This window comes from Phasianus colchicus, chromosome 8, assembly GCF_987193195.1.
Source record: "Phasianus colchicus chromosome 8, bPhaCol1.hap1.1, whole genome shotgun sequence".
In the NCBI taxonomy this organism is placed as follows: domain Eukaryota; kingdom Metazoa; phylum Chordata; class Aves; order Galliformes; family Phasianidae; genus Phasianus; species Phasianus colchicus.
Window position 1 is genome coordinate 2,236,596 of NC_143443.1, and position 24,356 is coordinate 2,260,951.

General features: G+C 40.6%; 1 protein-coding gene across 5 annotated transcripts in view; it reads right to left on the reverse strand.

Moving 5' to 3' along the window:
* The window catches only part of PCDH15 (protocadherin related 15), an 858,090-nt gene that overhangs the window by 87,432 nt on the left and 746,302 nt on the right, over positions 1-24,356 (reverse strand). For all 5 annotated transcript variants that reach the window (XM_090144727.1, XM_031602523.2, XM_090144725.1 and 2 more), the window contains 3 exons: positions 13,539-13,655; positions 2,673-2,813; positions 522-634 (listed from right to left, as the gene is read on the reverse strand). In XM_090144727.1, the coding sequence (XP_090000853.1) occupies positions 522-634; positions 2,673-2,813; positions 13,539-13,655 (371 nt within the window). The remainder of the gene's footprint in view (positions 1-521; positions 635-2,672; positions 2,814-13,538; positions 13,656-24,356) is intronic.

Sequence of the window (24,356 nt, forward strand, 5' to 3'; positions counted from 1 at the left end):
AGAGGAGAATTTTAAAAAAGCCTTTCACTACTGTCAACCACAGCCCACAACTTTTCAGTTGGAGACAACCTATTAAGATGGTAATACTGCAGCGCTATCTGCTAAGACTAGGAAATGGCTGTCCACTAAAAATACTTGCAGCTAAGAGAAATAAACAATTCTGAAGTCTTTTGCTACCCTGACTTTGATGAATCAGAGTCCTGCATGTAATTGCACACATTTCTTCTTCTGGTGGACTCAAGTGTTAGCTCTGTCTTCAGAGCAGCATCAAATTCTATTTCCCAAAGAAGAGTTAGCATCAGTAAATGTGTTATCAGCTCTAAGCACATGAGGTTTCTGGTGCACTGGTTCAAACCTTGTTTTTGGGACTTACTGCCTCCTGTGTGTCAAATGGAACAGAAGAGGTGAATGCAGGGGAAGTGCTTCCATGCTGCAACCCAATGTATCAGACTGGCATTCAAACAGGAATTTTTTTCAGCTTAAACCATGACAGCTGCAATGTGAATGAATAAATGCATTACCTGTATTCCTCCTGTGTGAACCGTGGGATTACTGAAGGTTGAAGTACAGCAATTTCTACAGTAGTGGTGTTGAACTTCACGGGATCTCCATCATCATATGCAATGACCACGAGCTATAAACAGTGCAGAAAATCACTGTCTTAGTATAGGCAACAGCATTTTTTATCTCGACTTGCAACAACACTTTTTGTATTTTCAGGGTATAACAAGTCAGAGATTTTCTTCACTACAAATCAAACACTTCATGAGAGTTAAACACAGAGGAAAAAGGCGACAGCCATCCACAGGTTGAACCATGTGCTAGAAAATATACAGAAATGCAGAGAAATGGAATTTCAATTCCACAGCCCTCTACAAATACATCTCCAATCTCTGAAAGCTTCCATTACACAATTTATGTTTTTCATGGATTCCCTTCATGTCTTATCAGAGACAGTCCTTAATTAAAACACTAGAACCCATTATAACTTTCCTACTGTTATAGTTCAGTTCAGCATTCAAGCAGTGGAATACTTACTACTGAAAAAACATCTGTAGCCCCCCCATAAAATAAAAAAACAGAACTGCTGGGTAAGAATTCTGTTCTGCTAACAAACATTAGTATTTAGAACTGAAATCTGATATCAAAACAACAACCAAAAAGACATTATCTGCCTCCAAATGACAATGAAAAAACTCTTACGAGAGATTCTCAGAATGCTAGAACAGACAAGACAAGATCTTCACCAAAGGCAGCCCTTTGTAAATTTTTGGCATAAATAATCATTACTAAATATTTATTGGTGCTGCTCTGCCAGGACAAATTCACCTGCTTTCAGCTTTCAAACAAAGGTGAGCACCAGGATGAGAGACCAGCCCACTGGAGATGGATTAACAGACAGTTTTCTACTTTTCTCTCTGCCTAAATTTGTCCTCATTTCAGGAGATCACTGGATGGAGCAGATCAGTCCTTTGCTCTAGCAAAATAGCAGATCAGCATTGCACAGGCTGCACAGAGGGGTCATGGGTGCCCCATCTCTGGAGACAACCATGGTCATGTTGGACAGGGCTTTGAACAACCTGATGGTGCTGTAGGGTGTCCCTATTCATTGCAGGGAGTTGGACCAGATGGCCTTTAAAGGTCCCTTCCAACTCTGAGGATTCTATCATTCTATGAAGTCTGCTGTTCTCAGAATAGGTCAGCGAAAAGACAGCCTAGAGCAACAGGACATACTTTTTTAGCCAATATATCAATCAACTGCAAAGTACTCTAGTTGCTGTTAGTATGAGCACGTTAAAAGCTGCCTGGACAATTTCACTGAAGATTCAGTGCAGCTGCAAAAGCCAGCGCTCTAGATGCAAACACCAACTCAGGAAGACCCCACAGCTCGGATTTTTTGGAGTCTGCTAAGAAGCAGAAAATGGTGGATAATTTTATTTCCTTGTAACTGAAAAGTATACAAACAAATCTCCCTTTCATTCTCCATTCAAAAAGAAATACTGAATAGCAAGAAGAAACTAAACAAACCTTAATGAAGAAACAGAAGGTTGGCAGTTCCCATGTAGGAAAATCACATATAAACCCTGACGTATTATTAACTACATTGTTTTGCTTACTGAAACACTTCAGTTTTCATTTTCAGCTAACTCCTTCATTCATGGATTTAAGAAAGGAGCTCCGTCCCAGCAACTCTGATTGAAATAATAGATAACTCTGGCCTAACTACACTTGAGACTCCTCAGGAACAGTAACAGGACAACAGTACTTTACACCTCCTTAAAGCCAGTGTTTTTACATTATAGTACTTGAGAACAGAAGTCCCAAACCACCCAATCTTGCATTAACTTCCTTTACTGCCATTCTTACAAATCTTCCACGAAATTGCTGTGCTGACAGCCCTGCTGAAAATGAAACATCAGCAATGTAACTTTCAAAAACTGAGTTGCTTCCCTACTTCTTTTCCCCACCAAGCACCAGCAAACACATCTATCCGAGACCTTTCTGAAATCAAAAAGGAAACTTGTACCAGAAAGAAACTGAGAACCTGAAGAAACAAATAAGAAATTCATTTATTTCTATGGAATAGAAAGCTGGAGAGAGAAAAACAAAAGTGAGAGGAATACTACTAAGTGCAATTGCCATTGGCAATACACAGCTCTATGAGTACATACCTTGAACACTGTACTTGGCTCTTCATTTAGGTTTACCCGAGTTACTACACGTCCTGAGCTTTCCTCCACATCAAAAATGCTGGCACTGTAAGGAAACTGGACAACGTCTACTTTGTACCGGACTCGGCTTGCTGGTGTGCCCTGGAATGCAGAAACAAAACAACATAAATATCCTTTTATTTTTCCATTCTTCTTTAAGTTACTCAAAATTTAAAATGCAACACTGGTCAACAGATCATCACAACTGTGACGTCACGAAGCCCATTGTGATGTCACAGAGCCCCATTATGTCGTAACTGAGCCCCTTTGTAATGTCACAGAGCCCATAATGATGTCACAGAGTCTTATTATGATGACACGGAGCTGCACTGTGATGTCACAGAGCCCACTGTGACGTCACAGAGCCCATTATGACATCACAGAGCCCCATTGTGATGTCATAGAGCCTCATTATGATGTCACAGAGCCCACTGTGACATCACAATAACCATTATGACATCACAAAGCCCACTGTGATGTCACAGAGCCCATTATGCTGTCAAAGAGCCCATTGTGATGTCACAGAGCCTTATTATGACATCACAGAACCCACTGTGACATCACGATAACCATTATGACATCACAAAGCCCACTGTGATGTCACAGAGCCCATTATGCTGTCAAAGAGCCCACTGTGATGTCACAGAGCCTTATTATGACATCACAGAGCCCACTGTGACGTCACGATAACCACTATGATGTCACAGAGCCTTATTATGACGTCACAGAGCCCATTGTGACATCACGATAACCATTATGACGTCACAAAGCCTCACTGTGACATCACAGAGCCCATTATGCTGTCAAAGAGCCCACTGTGATGTCACAGAGCCTTATTATGATGTCACAGAGCCCATTGTGACGCCTTGATAACCATTATGATGTCACAAAGCCCACTGTGATGTCACAGAGGCAAATTGTGCCATCACCACGCCCCATTGTGACATCACAATTTGCCTAATTTGTTCACGAGGACTTTTCCCCCCCAAAATATCTTATGTGATACTGTGACATACGAGAGGCCCATTAACAAAAGTCATCACAGGTTTCTCAAGATTTCATATAGAAGTGAGCTGAAGAACTTGTAAGGTCAAAGTATATATGTAAATATAGACAGAAACAGCGGTCTGTTTCATTATTATTATTAAATGCCCCTGTGATGTGACGGGACACCTGTGGCCTTGTCCTGTAACAGAGGGGTTTTTCCTCAAACCATAAGACACCATGGCTGGTTCTATGCACAACCTTGGAAAACAAAGAGAACGTATCCGTGCTAGCACTGATAACAGACAAAAAGCAGATTTGCAGATGGATTTCAGTGGCCTTGTACCAAACTGTTCAGTCCCATTTTAATGGCAAGAACAAGGAGAGACAGCCTGTGCATCTGTGCATGTGTCACAGACTGTCTGCATGCACACACACACACACAAAAAAACAAAATTAAGAAGAGAATCAGAAGAGGGGCAGCCAGCAGGATGGATCTTTCAGATCAGTAACTCAATGTTCTCTAACAGGAGGCTATTCACTTAACTGTTTCACCACGAAATGCCTAAAATAAGTAACACCTATTCTTCAAAATGAAGTTTCTTCATGTAACCTTTGCATTGCAGTGCTCTTGTTCCAGGGACCTTCAGAGCACATGGAATGACTGTGTCTGTCAGCACAGCTCACAGGCAGCTGGCTCCCACAGCAGAGACAGCAGAGCATTGGCAGCCTGCTCAGTCAGTGTCACACACTGACCTGTGTGACCAAGCCAGTCCCAAAATCCAAAGCTGAAGATGAAGCTTGCCCCTGGGATCTCCAGAGTGCCAATGCTCCCCTTCCTGCACCCACCAATGCACAGGGTAGAGATGATGCTGAAGGACCAAGTTTCACCGCTCTCTTCCAGGGACCTGGAAACCTTTAAGAGCTCTCGTAACCTTCAGTTGCATCCTTCTAGGATGTCACCTTCCCTGGCAGTGCTGGAAACATGATTTCTCTGTCTCGCCCATCTCTTCTGCAGTATCTCTCACACTTACTGCACTGGAACTGTTCTGCATCATGTTTGCAACTGCATCAGGAAAATTGTTCATTGTAGTCATTTGCATTATTCTTCATTACAAACACAGCCCCTTCACTCCAATACTGCAAATCAGGTTTCATCACTGACTTTTATGATCTTATTCTTTTTTCATTGTTTTTGATTCGGTGGGTGACCAAGAAGAAACAAATTATGTTCTGAACAGTTTTTCCTGGATAAAAGGTGCAATATGACAGTCTCAACAACTGCTGATCCAGAGAAGAGATGTCCTGTAGCACTCCAGGCTCTGTTGCAACAGCTTTCCTGAATGCATCTGGTGGAGTTTCTCCAGTATCAGAAGGATACTGGGATACTGGTCCACACCTGAATTAGGGAAGGGAGGTATCTGGGAGGTATCACCAACCTCTTTTGGGGTTGGATCTATCCTTCCACTGGTTACAGAGAATGTCTGGGAGAGGATGAACTTTAGCAGGTTACCTCCATTCTCAGCAAGTGACCCTTCACTGATATTGTTATTGCTCACTAGTAATTCGCCTGCTCTCAAAGGCCAAAAGGTGATGAAGTGGCAGCTTCCTAAATCACTGGGAGCCACTAATGGGGCCCTGGGCAGCCTGGTCTGGTATTAGATATGGAGGCTGGCGACCCTGCATGCGGCAGGGGAGGTTGGAGCTTGGTGATCCTTGGGATCCCTTCTGACCCAAGCCATTCTGTGTTGATTCTGTGCTGCTGGAAACAAAATGCCAAACAAGGTGCAGAAAGTCTATCATATACATATACTTATTTTTTTCTTTCCTTTTGCACACTGATTTCTGTGCAACTGTTAGGCAGCGCAGTTAAGTTGTTGCTACCTGGATACTCAATAGATTAAGAGAAGCACTTACAAAGGCAAGTCCTGCTGCTGGTATCACTGCAGCTTCTAAATGGACGTCAGACATTACACTGTACGCTAACAGACAAAATATCCCAAACCAAAAGCCTCATTAAGAGAAAATCGGTATTTTCTATCTGCATTCAAAACTGTGCTACGAAAGAGCTTTGCTGTTCCTGACAACGTATTGAAATGCACGTGCCTAGCTCATGCTAGGAAAGTTGTGTAAACTGGAACAGAAGTATTCGACAAAGTGTTTCAAATTCAGTAAATAAGACCAACATTTTCTTGATACAACAGAAGCACAATGAAATGCTGATTCAAAATACACACCCTGAACTGAAATACACGTGAATAAATTTGGGGTAGGTATTTGTGTCCAGTTCTGGAGCTCCCAGCACAAGAAGGACGTGGAGCTGTTGGAGAAGGTCCAGAGGAGGACCATGAAGATGAACAGAGGGCTGGAGCACCTCCCCTACAATGACAGGCTGTGAGAGCTGGGGCTCTTCAGCCTGGAGAAGAGAAGGCTCCAAAAACTTTTAGTGATCTTCCAATACCTGAAGGGGACCTATAGGAAAGCTGGGATCATAAGGGCAGGTAGCAAGAGGATAAGCTTCTGTGAAGCTTCTGTGGAGCCTAGCCACTCCTCTGGGTGATTTATCTGCAGCAGTGACAAAGGCCATGGACCCTGTGCTCTCCATGGACACCCAGCCTGGCCCAGGAAGGACTCAGCAACAAGCTCAGCATTGCAGTGCCACTGGCAAAACAGTACCTTCAGTAACCCAGAACTGGCTCTTAAAGATACGCTTTGGTGTTCAGTGAAGTAATAAGTGACAGACCATGCTAGTAGGTAAAAGTATTTTACAGGACCACGCATACTAGGCACATGAAAATCCCTGAAAACACGAGAAATTTCAGAGATCACTGTGTAACAGAGATAATTATACAACATTCTCCCTGTAATTTCTCTTCAACATCATTATAAGAGGAAATTACCTGCTGCAATCCACACTGCTTGGCTACAGAGAACTGGTGCTCACATTTGCTTGCAGGACTAGCAGCTATCATCATCATTAAACATGCACACGCAAGGCAATTTGTTTTTAAATAAAGAAAAATCTCATCAAGTTATTGTTCCTGATATGAGTATCAAGTACACCTCTCTCCTGTCATTTCTGAAAATAACGAAATGGGAATTTATTTTTTATTTACTGCATTTTGGCATCAACATAATTAGAAAAATCTCCAGAGAAATTTTCCAGGGAAATCTATTCAGAAGCAAGTTTCAATTATCTCAAGTATTAATCTTCTTTTGCTTCTGTTATGAATTAATTCAGATGCATTCCTATGTCTACAGCACAATTCAAACCAAAGGTTATGGTCCCGAACAAATAATACCAATAAACCACGAAGACAAGATTTTAGTTGGCAGGAACCATCTTCATTCTTTTGAAGCGAAATTTTCCAAGGAGTTCAAAAATAATATGAAACTCAGCTCTAACTATCATCCAGCTTCAATTCTTCTTTTTACTGCTGCATAATTTCTTAAGGCTCCATTTGCTCTGGGGAAACCATAATCAGTTGGGACGCAGTTGATGGCTATGGCATGAAAACATCCCCAACATTTAATTTATATTAGCTCATGAGGATGCACACAGAGGCCCTGGAAAAAGAAGCCACCCAGAGTACACGTGTGCACTATTGGGATAACTCCCAAAGAGCACAGAGAAGCTGCACAAAAGTTAGAATGTAGAGAAGTCATGAAAAATGGTGAGCAGTGTAACAACAGTAATGTCTTCTGTATGTTTTCATGTGTGTTTCTGGAAGCAATTCAAATGGAAGCAAGGAATCATTACTCCCAATATCCAAAGCTGGGTAACCGAGGCACAAAACCAGGTACTTGAGGAGAAAAGTGACCCACGTTGGTGGGTCTCAAACCAGCTAAAAATTGTGAACTGTGCACTTGTGTCTGTTTATCCTCTCATTTACCAATTATTACTAGAATTTGACATGCATTCTCAATTTTTAGTTATTTTACTCTGTAGTACGTAACCCAATGAAATAGTCTACAAGTCTGGATGAAATCTGGAAATTCTGAATTCATGACAAACTGAACACAAAAAGTATGTAAGTATTTAAAACTATGAGATAAAATTACTTCAAGAGCTCGTTGAATTTTCAGCATCTTTCCCTCCTACTGAACTCCAGTAGACTCTATGAAATTCAGCAATAATAATTTTTAAAAGATCAAGCCCTGGACTGTTCAAGAATGCTTTTACCTCTAATTAATTATCTGTGAAACCTCTTATTAAATATCTGTTAGCACTGCACTTTCAGTAAAACAATAGAGACAATCACTCCCAATCTGACAAAGGGGATCAATTGAATGCAAGCTTTGCAAAGTGCTACGAGACTGGATAAACCATTAAATGGGATGATCCAGAGCTCTGGAAGCTGGCTGGTCATTAAAATTAAGCTTCTGCATCTGCTTCTACTGACAATTCAAATCAACAGAATCAGAACATACAGGGGAAATGCATGAGACTGGAGCATTCTAGCTTTCACAGTGGTAGCCCATATAAAAGATGTATCAGTCCTGGGAATATTCACCTTCTGATTATTACGCCAAGCATTTCTCCATGAGCTCAAGCTGCTCTCATTTCCTAACAGTTGGAAGGTTAAGCATTTTGAGAAAATAATTAGAGTCATCTGGTGCCTTTCATCGCTATGCCACTTCAATAAAGCATAAACTAATCACAACAAAGAAAACTTCTTTTTCTCCCCAGGCGTATTATCAGGTGTCCTTGAGTAGCTTAGGTATGTGTAAGGCCAACCGTACAGCCTACTGAACATAACACAGGTAGTGCCAAAAAGTAACTTTCACCATTCAAAGCCCTCCAAGTGCTATTATCTCACTTATAAACCGGTATAGAAATGGAAATAAGTCAACTTTAAAGACCTTTCCCATCACCAAAGCCTTCCCAGTCAATCAAGTTCAAGCACTGAAGTGCAAACCAGTGCTCTGCTGATAAAACTCAGGAGCATTAGTGAGAGTCAGACACTGAGCTCACCCAAGCTTCATGGTCTGCACGTATCTCTCACTATATAGACTGAAAAATATCTCTGGAAGACACTGAAGCTCTCGTGTTATCTAAAGCAAAGCAGCACATACAGACATTAGCACTGAAACTCTAAATCTGATTCTATATTCTTGCAGCTAAGGTGTTAGGAGGTGCCTCAGATGCTTGGACACCCACACCTATTAACATCCCTCAATCCATACCAACATGCCCTAAAGCAAATGTCTTATTTCCACCTGAAAAAGTATTCACTTACTTCTTTCTGTCTCTCTTGACAGATTTTTCTTTACTACCTTGCAGCCTTTGACTCCTCTTTTATCCTGGGCTATATTTGTAACTGTTGGCTTATTCTCATTGGTACTCTCAGATGTTTTTATTTTTACTCCCTGTTTTTCCAGATAAGTATTCTTCTACAGACACTGGCACATCTACCTTAGTTGCTAGAAGCATTTCTTTGGCATCTCCAATTGAGATGTAACATTTCCATGTTTTCCAACAAAACAAATCCATGCAAAGTAATGTACCTCACAGGATACCTGCTGGCACCGTTCCTCACTTTTGCCTTCATCCTTTGCTCAGATCAGGGGGCTGGTTTGGAAATTAAATTTAAACAGAGCTAACAGAGTTCCTCCAGGAAACAAACAAAGAAAGCAGTTCAGCAGTGGAAAACAGATTTGTATTCTAATAAGGTTTACCTGTTATTTAGAATTGATACCCTCAGCAGCCATGCATGTTACGTGTGGGCCTGCTCCATTATGGTAATTCCTTTGGCCATTTTTTACTCCTCTATGCTAAGCATTTTGTTATCCTTCACCTCTAAGCGTGCCTAGAATTAGATGCAAGCTGTCCTGGGAAAAAGTGTGTGCAATTATAGGATGTATTGAGTATTAAAAAAAAATAAATTAATAACTGGAAAAGGACAGGAAAGGAGAAAATGGTTGAAAGTGAAACTGACGTTTGCTTCAAATCCTGTTTTGGCCAATGAAAAGCTCTGGTTTCTGTGTTTTAAGTGACATTTCACTAAGTACACAGGAGTAACCACCAGAGAGATCTCCCACCTCCAGGCCAAGATTTCTTAGATTCCTTTGAAATCCACATGTTAAAATGAAAATATAACAAAGTACCTACTTGGGAGCGTTTGAATCCAGCACAGAGTAATTATTAGTAATAATCAGAAATCTGTGTTTTTTAGGACCAAATGAATCCTATTACCAACACTTCCATTCTGTTTATGGCTTATCATTCTTAACCAGAGCACTCCATACCATGAGTCTCTTCCAGCCTCCCATCTTTCACCAGCTTTACAACCTGTAGCTCTGCCACATCTCTAGTGAACTCTTGCATTTATATTTGTGGCTTACCTTTAGAAGTCAAAGGGCAGAGACAGAACATTATCTATTCTCAGGAATATCACTGAATGAATACTTCCCACAATGAATAAGGAGCACTGTGCTGCAGATGATGTTTCATCCAGATCAACTTCAGTGGCCTGAAACATTTTTCTACCACTTACATCCCTGTCACTGCTGCAGTCCCTTTGCTACGGAGAGGTTTGGAGAGCTTGACATCTTTCAATACTGAGTTCCAGCCTCCAAGCCTGCTATTCTGCTGTTTGAAAATACACATCTGCCTTTCCTGGAGAGGAATTTCATGCAGGTGTTGAGCATTTCAATTTGAATTCTCACGCCATCCACATTCATTAACTTCACACTGCAGTGTGAAGTTGGGATTTGCTGAGGACACCGAGCCTCTGTAGAGCTCCTCTGTCCCTGGAGGTGTTCAAGAAACACTCAGATGTTGTACTGAGGGACGTGGATTAGTGGGCAATATTGGTGGTAGGTGGATGGATGGATTGGGTGATCTTAGAGGCCTTTTCCAACTTTAATTATTCTGTGGTTCTGTGATTCTATAATGTTGACAGGGGAATTGTCCACATTACTTGTAAAATGAAAATTCAAGTTTGTAACTTTCAAATTGATTTGTCTCTTAACTGAATACTTTAAAACCAAAATTACTTACTTAATAAACGTCCATTTATTTTCCTGAACTAATATGATAGATGTGTTAGTACTGTGCACAGAAGTTTCTAGCAGGTAGGAAATAAAAAACAAGCACTCTCTCCAATACTGAGTACAACAGGTAGGAATATTCTTGCAATTATGGCAAGTTTAGAGAAAGCTACTCTTGCTGAACAGAGAAAAACATTGTGGTTTTGTTGGTTTCTTTTTTTTCAGAAAAAAAAACCAATTTCTGGTGAATTCATACCAAATACTTTGCAACACCACTTACTGTGAAAACAAGCTCCAATAATAATAACACTTTTCCAGTAGAACAAATCATTTAAACAGGTTTAGCTGAGCTGGAAAAAGAAACAAAACCATCCATGGTTTCATGTTTCTTCCTTCTTTTAAATTCAAAAAAAATAAAAGCTATTGACCATTAGTTTGAAATAAAATATCAGCTTTCTAAAACAATTTTAGAAGCTTTTTTCCTCCATGGCTGGCTTTTACAGAGAGCGCATTCATTTAAAGCCCAGGGGCAGTTTTATTTTAAAGCTGTGATACAAATCAAAGAAATGCAAGAGTTGATTTTGAAGACCATTACTGTAACATCGTTATTGACTGCTATAATGGTAATAAGTGAGACCCAGCATTCAGTGCTTTTGATTTCTGCCTCCTGTGTGCATCCATTTCTTGATAGAAATAGAAGCAATCCACGCATTTCTCAAATACAAAATATTCAAACCCATACAAAAAAGATATATATAAATATGTGAGGAAATCACAAGAAAGGAATTTGGGAGATGTAAGTGCTTTAGTCTAGTTTTCTATTCTCCTGCTCTCGTACTAACTGGAGATGGCCATTATTATCCTCTGCAGGCAGACTTAGGATCAATTCCTACATTTTTCTGTCCATGTGATAGAGATGTTAGAAATGGAGAGTCCAGAAGGACAAGGGGCAAAACATACTTCTAAAAATTCTAGGCTGACAGGTTAACGAGCTATTAGGAGTTTGGCTTTGGTTTTGCTTCGGTTTCTAAACGAGAAATAACTTTGCATTAGAAAATGCAGATTCCATGGAAGTAGGAAAAATTGCATACACCCATCAGTTAAACATTCATCACCAAGACACTGAATGAAACAATATCTTATTCTTTAAAGCTCAGACTTAAAAAACGGAGACCACATAGGAATAGGCAAACAATTCATCCAGACCAAAATATCTTCTTGTGAGGCAACAGAGAATGTTAAATAAAACCAGCATACAAATCACAATAATATCTTAGTAGTCATGAATGCTTTATTTTTTAATCCCAATAACTCATTTGTGAACAAATCTGCCCTATTTCACTGATCCTTACCATCCTTTTCCACATAGTTTTTTTCAAAGATCAGTGAGATAACCTGATAGGAGCAAACATGGAGTGGTTCTGGGACACTGCCAGGATTATAGAATTGTTTCTGATGGATTCAGTACTTCAGTTTTTTACTGTTGCAGTGAAAAAAATTGCACAGTTTTGATCCTCATGCAAAGCAAGTTTTCTCTACTCTCCACTGGCAGATCACTCTGAAGTGACTCCACTGGTGAGACGGGCAGAGTGTTTTCTGTTGAATTATTTGCTGCTAACTACTGAGGATGAAAGCACTTAACAGAAATGGAGTCCCTGGTTCCCAAGTCATTCCTGGGGAGAGCAACAGAGAATTTTCTCCAGCTAAGCACCATCTGTTGAACTCTCTGAAATAATGAATGCAGTTCAGAATCATTTATTTGAAGGCAAAGCTTACTAATTAGCAGTACCACAGCAGCAGAGTGCTTTCTTACTAAGGACCGATCCAAGATATGTTGATAATACTGTCTTTTATATAGTTTGGACTAACAACAGTCCAGAACTTCAGCAGACACCAACTACCTTCACACCTCAAAGTTCAGTAACACGCAGCTGATGCACACCACCTGCAGGGAATTCACTTACAGCTGTGTGTTAGGATTTTTTACAAGGGGATACCAGGACTGGCCTTACAGAAACACTGCTTTAGCATTCTGTCCCTGAGTGGTAAATAAATTACTATGAAGCATATTTTGCTAAGCAACAGTTGATTTGTGTCAAAGCACTGCCATCAGCTTTTAATGTGCGGGGCACATTCACTCTGAACACTTCTCCCTGAGGATTATTCTCCTTAATATACGAAACACTAACAATTAAAAATTAAACCTGGCTGGCAGAACATCTTTGGCTTTTATTGTCCTCAGTGTATCATCTGGACACCGTTGTTCATCAACCTCTTATTACAAAAATTGATACTGCCCTTCAGAATAGCTAACAAGTCAAACATATGTGCTCAGTTCTGTCAATCAACTGCTTCATTAGGGAGCAGGGATAAAAGCCAGTGGCAAGAATAAGCCTCATCCCCAAAACATCACCACACTGTTCAAACAGAGTCCAACAGGGTCAGCTGGTGGGTTGTGCAGTTCCACGTGACCCTGAGCAATGAATGCAAATCAAGAAAGCAACAGTCTCACAGAGTTGTGTTTTGTTTCCTTGCTAAGCTGCACAACTGTAGAAAAGCCAGCCATGCATCCCGTTTCCCTATTCCTGTACTTCACCTATCACCAGGAAGTCAAATTAAGAGGTTTCCAAAAATCTTGCTGTATCACTGACTTGTCACCTATGGGAATCATCATTTCATAAATGCAGCCTCTGTCCGGAACGACAAAGGCCAGGCTGACAAAAATGTACGACTTACTGCTTTGTGAAACTCATAATGATCACCTTTGCTGTTGGGAAGGGTAGGTCACTTACAGGAGTTACAGATTTTTCCCTCTTGAGTGCAGAGTATTACCAGAACCTTTTTGCTTACCGGAGGATCTTGATCCTCAGCCGAAACAGTAGTGATAACAGTGCCCTTGACAGCATCAGGAGCAACCATTCCTCTGTAGAGCGTCTTGCTGAACACTGGCGAGTAATCATTCATATCCTGCAAGAAACAAGAGTTTATTTCTGAAGTTTAAACAAAGTTATAGACACGTTCACAGTTGATCCTTCAAACACCACCTGACCGCTCCTTCCTCATTTGGAAACCTATTTGCCATTCACAGCCTCTTTGTGGCTCTCGATTCCATCGCCACCAGGCAAAAGTAGCACAGAAGGAGCCAAGTTTCAATGCAACGTATTCATACGAGACAGATCAACAGAAGGGAATTCTGCAGGAAAATACAGTCTTACAAGTAAACCAAGCAGAGATTTCCGTGACAGCTGCTTCTCAAGCAGAGGGCCACAACATGGTTTGGCTAAGTTTCTCAAATGAATGAGCTTGCTGTTGCTTGATGGCACGTAAGTACAGAGATGCTGCAAATGCTCATACTGTCTAGTGTGCTATGTTATCATTTAAAACATTCATCCACACCTCATCAGGGGAAACGACAGTGTAGTAAACGTCTGTGAAGATGAGGAAATCACTGCTACAAATCCATGTAATACGAGGCTGGATAATTAATGCATTATGTTCTGCTGCAGGGTCTGCAATTCAAGGCTTCAAAGCATTGGAAATGCTTTTTTTGCTGATTTTTAGATTTTCCAAGAGACAATTGGACCATCACATTAAAATAAAAAGCGACAAGTAGGCAATTCAAACTAGGAGAGCCTTCTAATGAAAAGATTTTGGAAACACATCCAAATTCAAACAAATTAGCATTTCTTCGTGGAATTACATTGCATCTTTCACTTTCAATGTCTTGATCTGTTTGCAAGAAGATAATTTGCTTAATCTCAGAATCTAAAACCAACGACTATTTCACATGAACAATTTTGCTCCTCTCAACTCTTCGAAGTGACGCCGTGTCTTCAGAATTAGCTATCCTTTGTTTGCTTCTTATCCCAGAAGCACCAGCGCAGAGCAATGTAGTGCTGTGGCTAAGAAGCCAACACCACCCAGCAATCCCAGTCTGTAAGGTGCCATTCACAGACCACAAAGAAAAGATGCAGAATGAGTTTGTTTGACGTGGACACAAAGGTATCTCTGAAAACCTTGGCAAACGAAATCTGCATATTAAAAGCAATCTTCAGTATGATACGAGGAATCTCCTACAATGCTACATGCACGGGTATTACGACTGTGTAGATCTGTATGCTTGGGAATGTCATGTTTTGCAGGCTCTGGAAGTTTTTCAGTGGGATACACAGGCTTTTATAAACAGCACTTGGACAGAGAAGACACTTTCTGTTCTTCCATAAGAAGCCCCATCTGGGCTAACAACCCAGTGCAATGATTTGATTTTTCCTAGAATAACCCATCCCTTCATTTGTCTTCAGTGCAAAACAAAACAACAAAATTACAACCTCCCCTTTCTCCTGACCGCCTACCTCCAGACATACCTGGTCTCTATTCCTCAGTGCAGCAGCACTGGATCATGCTCAGCTGTTTGCTCATTGCAGGGGAATCACCATTATGTTTTTGTTATCTTTTATGTACCCTAGCTCCTGAAAGTCTGCAACTTAAAGCGCTGGAAAGGCTAATCCTGTTGAAAGATGATACACTACATGCTCTGCTATAGAAAATGATCAAGTCATTCTACTTACTACATCTATTTTTCAAGATACACGTATCACTAGAAAATATCCAGGAATACAAAGCGAAACATAAAGGAGAAAGGCAGAAAGCTTGCTGTCCTAACTTACCTTTCCTCTGAGTGGAGCTTTATGCATGACTGTGCCTCATAAGCCCAATCCAAACCAACCAGACACCAAACATTTCAGTCATCCCTAAGCTCCACGTGCTTTTCCTCGTGGCTCATCTCTTGCTGAATCTTAAAGCAGCCACCTGTTCCATGTGGCAGAATTTCAGCTTACGGCCTCACTTTTATCAGAATGAAAGTCCCCCGTAAGAATGCTCCCATCACACAGCTGTACAATGCAGTGCAGTGAGAGCATGACTGTGATTGCAGGCAGGTGATCAGGTCTCTCACGTACTAATCATAAATATCCACGACAAGGAATGGCCAGAAGCAAGCAGAAGGTATGGGTGTGGAGCATGCAGACGATGTGGATACAGGCTTTACTGATTGTAATGGCTTCTTTATTCTAGTAGAAGTCCTTGTTTAGTGTGGGGAGTTAAAAAAAAAAAAAAGACTTCTGGGCTATTTCCCATGCAGCAAGAAGTGGTTTTGTTACAGGTACGTTGGGGCATTTCCTCTGTACATTATTATCATCTCAGTATATGATATCATCATATACTATGGGCACTTAAAGGTACCAAAAAGGTCACAAGGAGCAAAAAGCACCAACACTGAGGATGGACTATCATACAAATCTCATTCTGTTAGGAGTATGGGAGGATAGCAAACTTTAAGAAGAGCTTAAGAATCACAAGCACAATCCTCCCAAGCCTTGTGGCCTCTGCAGTTAGACTTCCCCTTGCATCACAGTCTTCAAGTTCTCGTGACTGAAGAACTCTGGATAAAAATATAACATTTTAGAGCAAGTTCTGGGTCTCTGACATGACTTGAGACCAAGGACATGGACAGATGTGCTCTTGCACAGTTTGCACTGAAGATGACCTTACAGCTGAAGGCTTCTGCTTAAACTCCACAAAACCTGACTTTGCATTGGAATGTACGTGGCTTATTGGTGCAATCAATAACTACAGGTTAGGGATGGAGTGGTAATTTACCACAAAGTGATAATAACAAGCAGTGTGTTATTGTGGTGCACGTGCCCCAGTGGCCAAACTGTGCAAGCATCTTACAAAGTATTCCCATTCTTTGCTCCATTCATATAAATCCAGGCTGCTGTTGGCTATCAAACACACACAAAAATGTAAATGGAAATACAGGTAATGCTCTCTATGTATCTTGCTTTGAAATACTTGGGCTGTGTATTTTGACAGTGAGGTAATAGCAGCCAAGTATTTATATATAAGTACAAAATTGCCTTTGTGTCACTGCTCATCCAGCCGAAGATTTATTATACTTTTGTATGCCTTTGTTTACACAAAGACTCAAAGTCAAAGCATAAAGAAACCAAAGCTGTCTCCCTATCACAGTTTCCCTTTACCTAACACTTCTGGCTCTGTATCACATCGCTCATGCTGGGCAGCATGTAAGAGCAATACAGCACAAGTTCTTGCATCCTTCCCTTTCAGAAAGATTAAGAATCTAAAGCAGGAAGAAAGCACAATATAGGAAGCATACATACTCCAATACTGTCATTTTTGAGGATTCACATGTGTGAATCCCAAAACTAAATGAAAACTTAAAGAGATTTCTTGATGCCAACTCATTTGTTATCTCAGACATCACCCTCAGCTCCAGCCAACTTCCTTACATTCCGAACAAGACACATCACATTCAAAAAAATCAAAAAGATTTGAGCAAACAAATACTGACTGGTCTACAGATATTATGAGAATGATGAACAAAAATGCTGGTGAGATAAGACACACATCAAGGAATGTCAACGAGGAGAAAAAAACATGGGGGAGGAAAGGCATGGAGAAGCAAATCAATAAGCAATTTAAAAACCATTAAGGCAGTCACCGGCAGTAATGCACTAAAACCAAGCTAGGCGCTCCTCGACAGGTGGTACCGCCAATGTGGGAGGGCAATACACAACCAGTGCAGAAGAAAAAGATCTGCAATACAGCATTTCCAGCACAAAATTAACTTGTAAACTTAAACAGACTTCAGAGATAACAACAGACTTTTGATTTATGGGGACAACGGAAGATACGTGTCCTTCACTAACTTAAGGATGTTTATTCAACATCTGGGCGCAACATTCTGCTCTTCCTCCAGTTGAAGGAGGGAAGATTTAGGTTGGACGTCAGGGGGAAGTTCTTTACCAGCAGAGTGGTGAGGTGCTGGAACAGCTGCCCAGAGAGGCTGTGGATGCCCCGTCCATCCCTGGAGGTGTTCAAGGCCAGGTTGGATGGGGCCCTGGGCAGCCTGGGCTGGTATTAAATGAGGAGGTTGGTTGCCCTGCCTGTGGCAGGGGGTTGGAGATTCATGATCCTTGAGGTCCCTTCCAACCTGAGCCATTCTGTGGTTCTGTGATTCTGAAATGCACAATGTGGATTCAAATATCTGCTTTCTTTGTATCATCACTGCCCCTCAGCACCGCCCGCAGTGCACACAGAGCAGAATCTAGCCTAGCTCAGCCCATTCTGCACCTCCTCCACCATGGAGCCACTGCTGTTTCTGACAGGCACAAACAGGGAGGGTGCCAATGCTCCTCTGTGACTTTGCACTGGATCATACAGATCCATCTGCTAAAGGATCCCCAGTTGCATGTATAAAAATGAAACCCTACGCTTCAAAAACACACCCTGAGCAGCAAAGCCTGCAAGAGTCAAATGTGCCAAGAGCTGCTATGGCAGCCCCAAGACATTTGGGCAATTCTTGACAGAATTAAAGTACACTGGGATTACAGAGCAAGGAAGTTGTGATGGGATCAGGACACAGCCCCTGCTCACTCTAGTGAACTACAGTTGCAGCTTGTCACTGCCTTTCTATTTTAATAATGGCAGGCAACATTACAGTGAGAGATTTGACTTATTTGAGCATCATTAATGAAGACTTTCTGAATAATAATAATACTAAAAATGAGAAAATGCATTTTGGTAGAAGTCTTGTTTTTCATCAGCTATCTTGACACAAACAGAAGTACCGCAAGGTGACACTCCAATACTGCTTTATATATTTAGACAAATATACATGCACCTACATAAATATACGGATACACATCTGCATCTATCTATCTCAGCCGTAATCATCTGTGCAAAAGCCCTTTCATCATGCACAGGGAATCCTGCTGCTGCACTTGACTTTTGCAGCCTGCAGCCTGCAGTGCACTAGGGGGCAGCCCTACCAAGTAGGAGCGAAGCTTCTCCTCCTCCAGCCCTTATAATAAAAAACAACACTTTACCCTCTCCCAATTTTCTTCTTATGGAAACAGGCTGATGCCTTTTTTTATCTAGTAGTTATTTTATACAGTTTACAAAATCAGCTTGGTGGGGTTTTTTAGCTCCTGCCTCCTGATTTTTTTTTTTTTTTTTTTTTTTTTTTTTTTTGCACGTGAGCTAATTATAATCAAGTATTTATCATTTATTATCATTTATTAAAACAGTTGCAATTCTGAAGTGGCAAAATCCAGTTGTTAAGCTGCTGAACAGTCCCAGAGGGATAAAATCCCAGAGGACAGCAAGCTCAGTGGTACTGGTGATGCTTCTAGACCACTACTAGTTTGTCAAAGGATTTTTACCATCATCAACTGAGTGCAGGAGTGCCTAGCTGTGGGGACTGCACCACAAACACAGTTTTGCACTAAGCTGCTCTTTCTTCTCGTCTCTCTCCTCAGCTCCCAAAGCAGAAACCACTGTACTGCAAAGCTTCTACAGGTCTACACAGACATGCTTCATTCTGTTTCTGATCTCTTACAAAATCACTCTAAGTTGGTTGGGGAAATTAGCTTTGTAAATATTATATGTTTGTGGTTTGTGAATCATTTCACAAAGGATTTTTAAGTACATCCGTGGGTTTTTCCTACAACTTTGGGACTGTATTCTTTAATTACAGCTATTGATACTGAGGTTTCTAGTCATCTGTATCTAAGTGGAAATAAACATGGCCTCACTGTAAAAGCCACAATGACAGAATGGTGTCTGAGCTAATAAATGCATATCAGGCATTTACAGATCCTTTTGCAGTCTACTGGCTTTTATAATGTGTAATAAATAGAAAAAAAATGCATTTTAAAAGTGGTTCCTACTTCCACTAAAACTAAATGTATATTAACATGAACCTACTAAGGGAGAGAGCAAGGAAGTTTCCCTCAAAACATAGTTGATGTCACACTAAAATTTTCATACTTTCTCATTTTTTTCTCTTTTTTAATTTTCTGCTGTCCTTTTGCTTTGAACATCTGTTAACTAAGTCTATGTGCACATTACCAGAGCTGGTGGCTTCCCATCCAGGCTGCCTACAAGCATTCAATAACCAGCAAGGATTTCCAAACACCAGGGATTTTCACAGAAAAACATTCCTCTACTCTCCCCCTTTAAACTCTTTCCATAAAGCATTTTTTCTTTTTATATCAATGTACTTGACAACCATTATTCCTCTTGAGTTTCCTTTAGCCACTGAAAGATGTTGGTCAATGCAAAGTTCAAAAATACTTTATTAAAGAGAATGAAAATCCCCTAAAGCCACAAGATCTCACAGCCCTAAGGGCACCCACAGCCCAGCCTCCCCTGGGCCCCTCCAGCACCTTGCCTTTGGGTCCAGCACCCTTCATTTCAGCCCCATGGGGGCCTCTGGATTTGGAATCACAGATTTCAGCACTGAAATAAGTGAGAATTTACGTTGCGACTTTAGAAGATTATTCTCACAATAGAGTTTTATTTTCCTGAAAGAAAACCCAAATGTTATTCGAATGTAATCCCATTACTAGAAGATTAACTTTTCATTTAAACATCTAGACACTGTCTCCCATGGTATTCTGTAGAAGCTGGCAGCTCGTGGCTTGGACAGGTACATTCTTTGCTGGGTAAAGAACTGGCTGGAGGGCCAGGCACTGAGAGTGGTGGTGGATGGAGTTAAATCCAGCTGGTGACCTGTCATGAGTGGTGTTCCCCAGGGGTTGGTGCTGGGACCTGTCCCGTTTAATATCTTTATTGATTACCTGGATGAGAGAACTGAGTGCATCCTCACTAAGTTAGCAGACGACATCAAGCTGGGAGGAAGTCAATCTGCCTGAAGGCAGCAAAGCTCTGCAGAGGGATCTGGATGGGCTGAATCCGTGGTCTGCATCCAATTGTATGAGGTTCAACAAGACCCAGTGCTGGGTCCTGCACTTTGGTCACTATAACCCCAAACCATGCTGCAGGTCTGCAGCAGAACGGCTGTAAAGTGGCAGAAAAGGATTTGGGGATGTTAGGCAACAGCCAACTGAACATGAGCCAGCAGTGTGCCCAGGTAGCAAAGAAGGCCAATTGCATCCTGGCTTGTATCAGAAATAGTTCAGCTAGCAAGATTTTAAGCAAACTCTCAACTTTCAGTTAAATGACTCCCTGAAGTTAATAACACTGGTTACATGTTGTAATTTATCTATGTATTCCTGTGGAGTGGTACATAGCAACAAATTCTACCCTACTAGGTCTCTCCAGCCTTTCAAATAGAGTGCAGAGGGATTAGAAAAGAGTAACCGTGCAATGATGAGTAATCACTGAGGTAAGACAACTCTTTTCAAGATACTGCCAACTATCATTCCCACATAATTTGTGCTTTCATTTTGGCAGTTTCAGTCACTGATGGCAAGGTGAGCACAGAACAATTTATACTCCCCAATGCATATGATAAATATAATGGCAAAAAAATTCTACTTTTAACTCAACTCACTGATGCTTAGCTTTAAGACTGTTTTTCCAGATGCATTTGGATGCTTATTATCAATAGTCACACAGGCTTTAAAAAATATTCTGTTATTACTTCCAACTCATATGTAAGAACATCTCTTCAAAGTCGTGACTAAAAAAACCCACAAAAATCAACATATACTGGAGCACCAAAACCTCTAAGACCCTTGCCACTCTTTAAGCCATTTCCTAAGCCTCTTTTAATCAACACATGACATGTGTCATCTTTGAGTTTCATGCATCTTGCCAGTATACTTATTCCCTCAAGGTACACACCAATGTTTGCTAGCAAACCCTTCTTCAGGATCCCACATTTTCATTTGCCAGTGTATTATTTCAATTTTCTATTTCCTTTAATTACAATGACGTAAGCCAGTATATGAAAATTACTGGAACAAGCAATAGAATTACATTTTGGATTTCAGTGTCAATCTCATTCTGACAAACAAGGACTGAGGTTAGAGAATCAAGCAGTGCTGAGTTACTTTCAGCAGCAAGTTTGCGATGACACTGACTGAAATAATGCAACAAACTGTGTGAACTCTTTATTTAGCATTCAGCAACCCTTCAAGTAGCTCATAAGTCCTTTTTTTTTTTTTTGCTTCTTTCAAGTGGGCTGCCACTGTGCTGGACTACCCCATTATACAATGAAAAATAGGTTTTTTTACATGTTAGAAAGGAAACATTAATTTACAGATGTAAATTTGTTGAGAAAGCATTACTAAATTTTATTGCGGACATGTAAGAAGCTGGTGACATGTTTGACCTTCACTTATTCACTAGTGTATTTCATTTTCATGTATCTTTCATTACCTGCATTCTGACAGCAAATATTAATTATTATTGTTATTATTATCACATATTATTATTACTATTCAATCCGAATCCACCGAAACATAAAATCCTAACAGTGATTTACTGCTGCTGAAGTGCTTGTTAGGAACAAGACCCAAGTGAAGCTTCCTCTGAAAAGCCAAAATTTATGTTCCTGTGTATTGTGATTCAAAACTTAGGGTGTCAGCAAAACATCAGGGGACGTGGTTAGGGAGAAGTTCTGCTCTACAGGGTGGTTGGGTATGAAACAGACCGCCCAGACCTCCAATTTATCAAGATCTTTGCAATGCCTCTCTACTCTCAAAGGAGTCAACAGCTCCTCCCAGTTCAGTGCCACCTGCAAACTTACTTTGAGCAGTGCACCCAAGTCGCTGGTGAATACATTGAAGAGAACTGGCCCTAGAATTGAGCCCTGCAGAAAGCCACCAGTGACCAGCCACCATTGCCCCTATGAGCTTGACCTGTCAAGCCTATTGCTCACCCATCCATCTCATTATGGTTGTGCCTAGCTGTGTATGCTGGGCATTAGGTCCAGAAGAATGCTGTAAGAAACAGTACTGAAAGCTTCACTGAAATGCAAAAAGATGACACCAACTGGCTTTCCCAGTGCCTCCACAAAAGCAGGTTTCTCAGTTATTTCCCCAAGCAGCCTCAAGTCTGCTCTCCACACATTCAAGACTGAAGTTTGGGTAGAAGTTCTCCAGCAGAGGGATTTCTAACCACACCAGAAGACAGCCACTGAAGGCTACATGACACAGGAGACTCCCTCAGTTTACAAGCAATAACTCTAGGTGGCCACTTACCCCACTTGGTGGCCAATAAAAGGATCTTTTGAGAGTTAAAAAAAAAAAGATTGTATGAAATCCCAGATGACTCATTTGTTGTAGACATACTAAAAGCAGTGACAGAAAAAAAAAACCAACAAAGCATGGCTCCAATCTCCAATAAAAAAAGTGAATCATTGTGACAACACTGAAAACAAACTAACTGAGCTCCCAGAGCCTCCAACCTCTTTCACAGAGAAGCAGGGGGAGTATTTTAAGTGGCAAAACTTCTCTATTTTGTACTTCTGTTGGAAAATTAATTTGACAGCTGTAGTTTGGGAATTCACCGTCCCTTTGGACAAATGGATACAGTCATGTTTATCACATCTGGAAATTCATTCTGTAATAACAGCCCACTGGGATTAAGGCACGGTAGGAATTACATGAATTGTTTTGCTGGTAGAATTGTAATAGAGCATTACTAGAAACATACAGATCAGTTTTTATTTATTCATGTTGCTTTATCACTTTGAATCACCAGCCAGAGCTAATGGCTGCATTATACCATATACTCTACTTGAAAAAGTAATCTTTTCCCAGATTACGGAAGGAGGAGGAAAAAGCAATTATAATAAACAAGAAAGAGACAAACTGATACAAAAAATAACGATGGTACTACTGATAAGAGAAGGTCGTAACATGCAAGCTGCTTCCAGGCCCCATGATGCAGAGATTCTTACTGTGTACATTTAGGAACACATTATTCATTTAACAGTAGCATAAAAAAAACCTCAGTCTTTTTTTTCTCTCTGAAACAGCTCTACCACCATAGTAAATCCTAATATAAGCACACCATTTGAACAGCAATGATTCCGCTTCTCCCAGTACTTGAAAACATTTATATTGTGAGAGGGTGCTTTAAAGTGCAACATGCACTACGGACACCCTTAGCAGATAATTCAGCTCTCTCAGACTCCATGCAAATGCAAATCTCTGCTGTTAACACGATGAGAGAAATGAAGCCTCAACAGTGGCAAAGAAACTGTCTCTTGGAGTTGCTTGTATTTTCATTTCTTGAACTACATTTTCAAGATCTGCAGAACTGCTTCTAAGTTGCATAATTTTATAGATGCATTCATATATATCTACATACACAAGACAAAATAAGTTTTGTGTTCTTGATTACAGACCAGCCTACAATTATCAATTAAGGAGAATGAACGCTTGTGTGATCTCTCCATCCATCCCAGGATAAGGCGACGCATTAGGACCTTCCAGTTATGGTGAAAAACTACATAAGCAGGAAGAGAAATCTGAAAACTGAAGAAAAATGAAAAACCTCAGGCTGTGTAAGGCCTGGCATTTTTTGTTGTTTCTTTTTTGTTGTTTTGCTTTTTTAAAAAAATTTTATTTGGCAAAAGGAACTCCGTGCCACTCACACTATTCCTCTTCAGTAATACCAGAAACAATACAACAGCACCTGATTTATAAAACAGGAAACCAGAGAAGGAAATAAATGAAATTTTGTTTTAAGGAGGCTAACAATACTACTTTCTGGCTAAATACAGCTTTTTAAAGGCATAGTCAGTGCAGGACGCATTTCCTTATTAAACACACAGCTCTTTAATTTCCCTTCAATTTCCTCTGGATAAAGAGTTGAAGTCATACATTG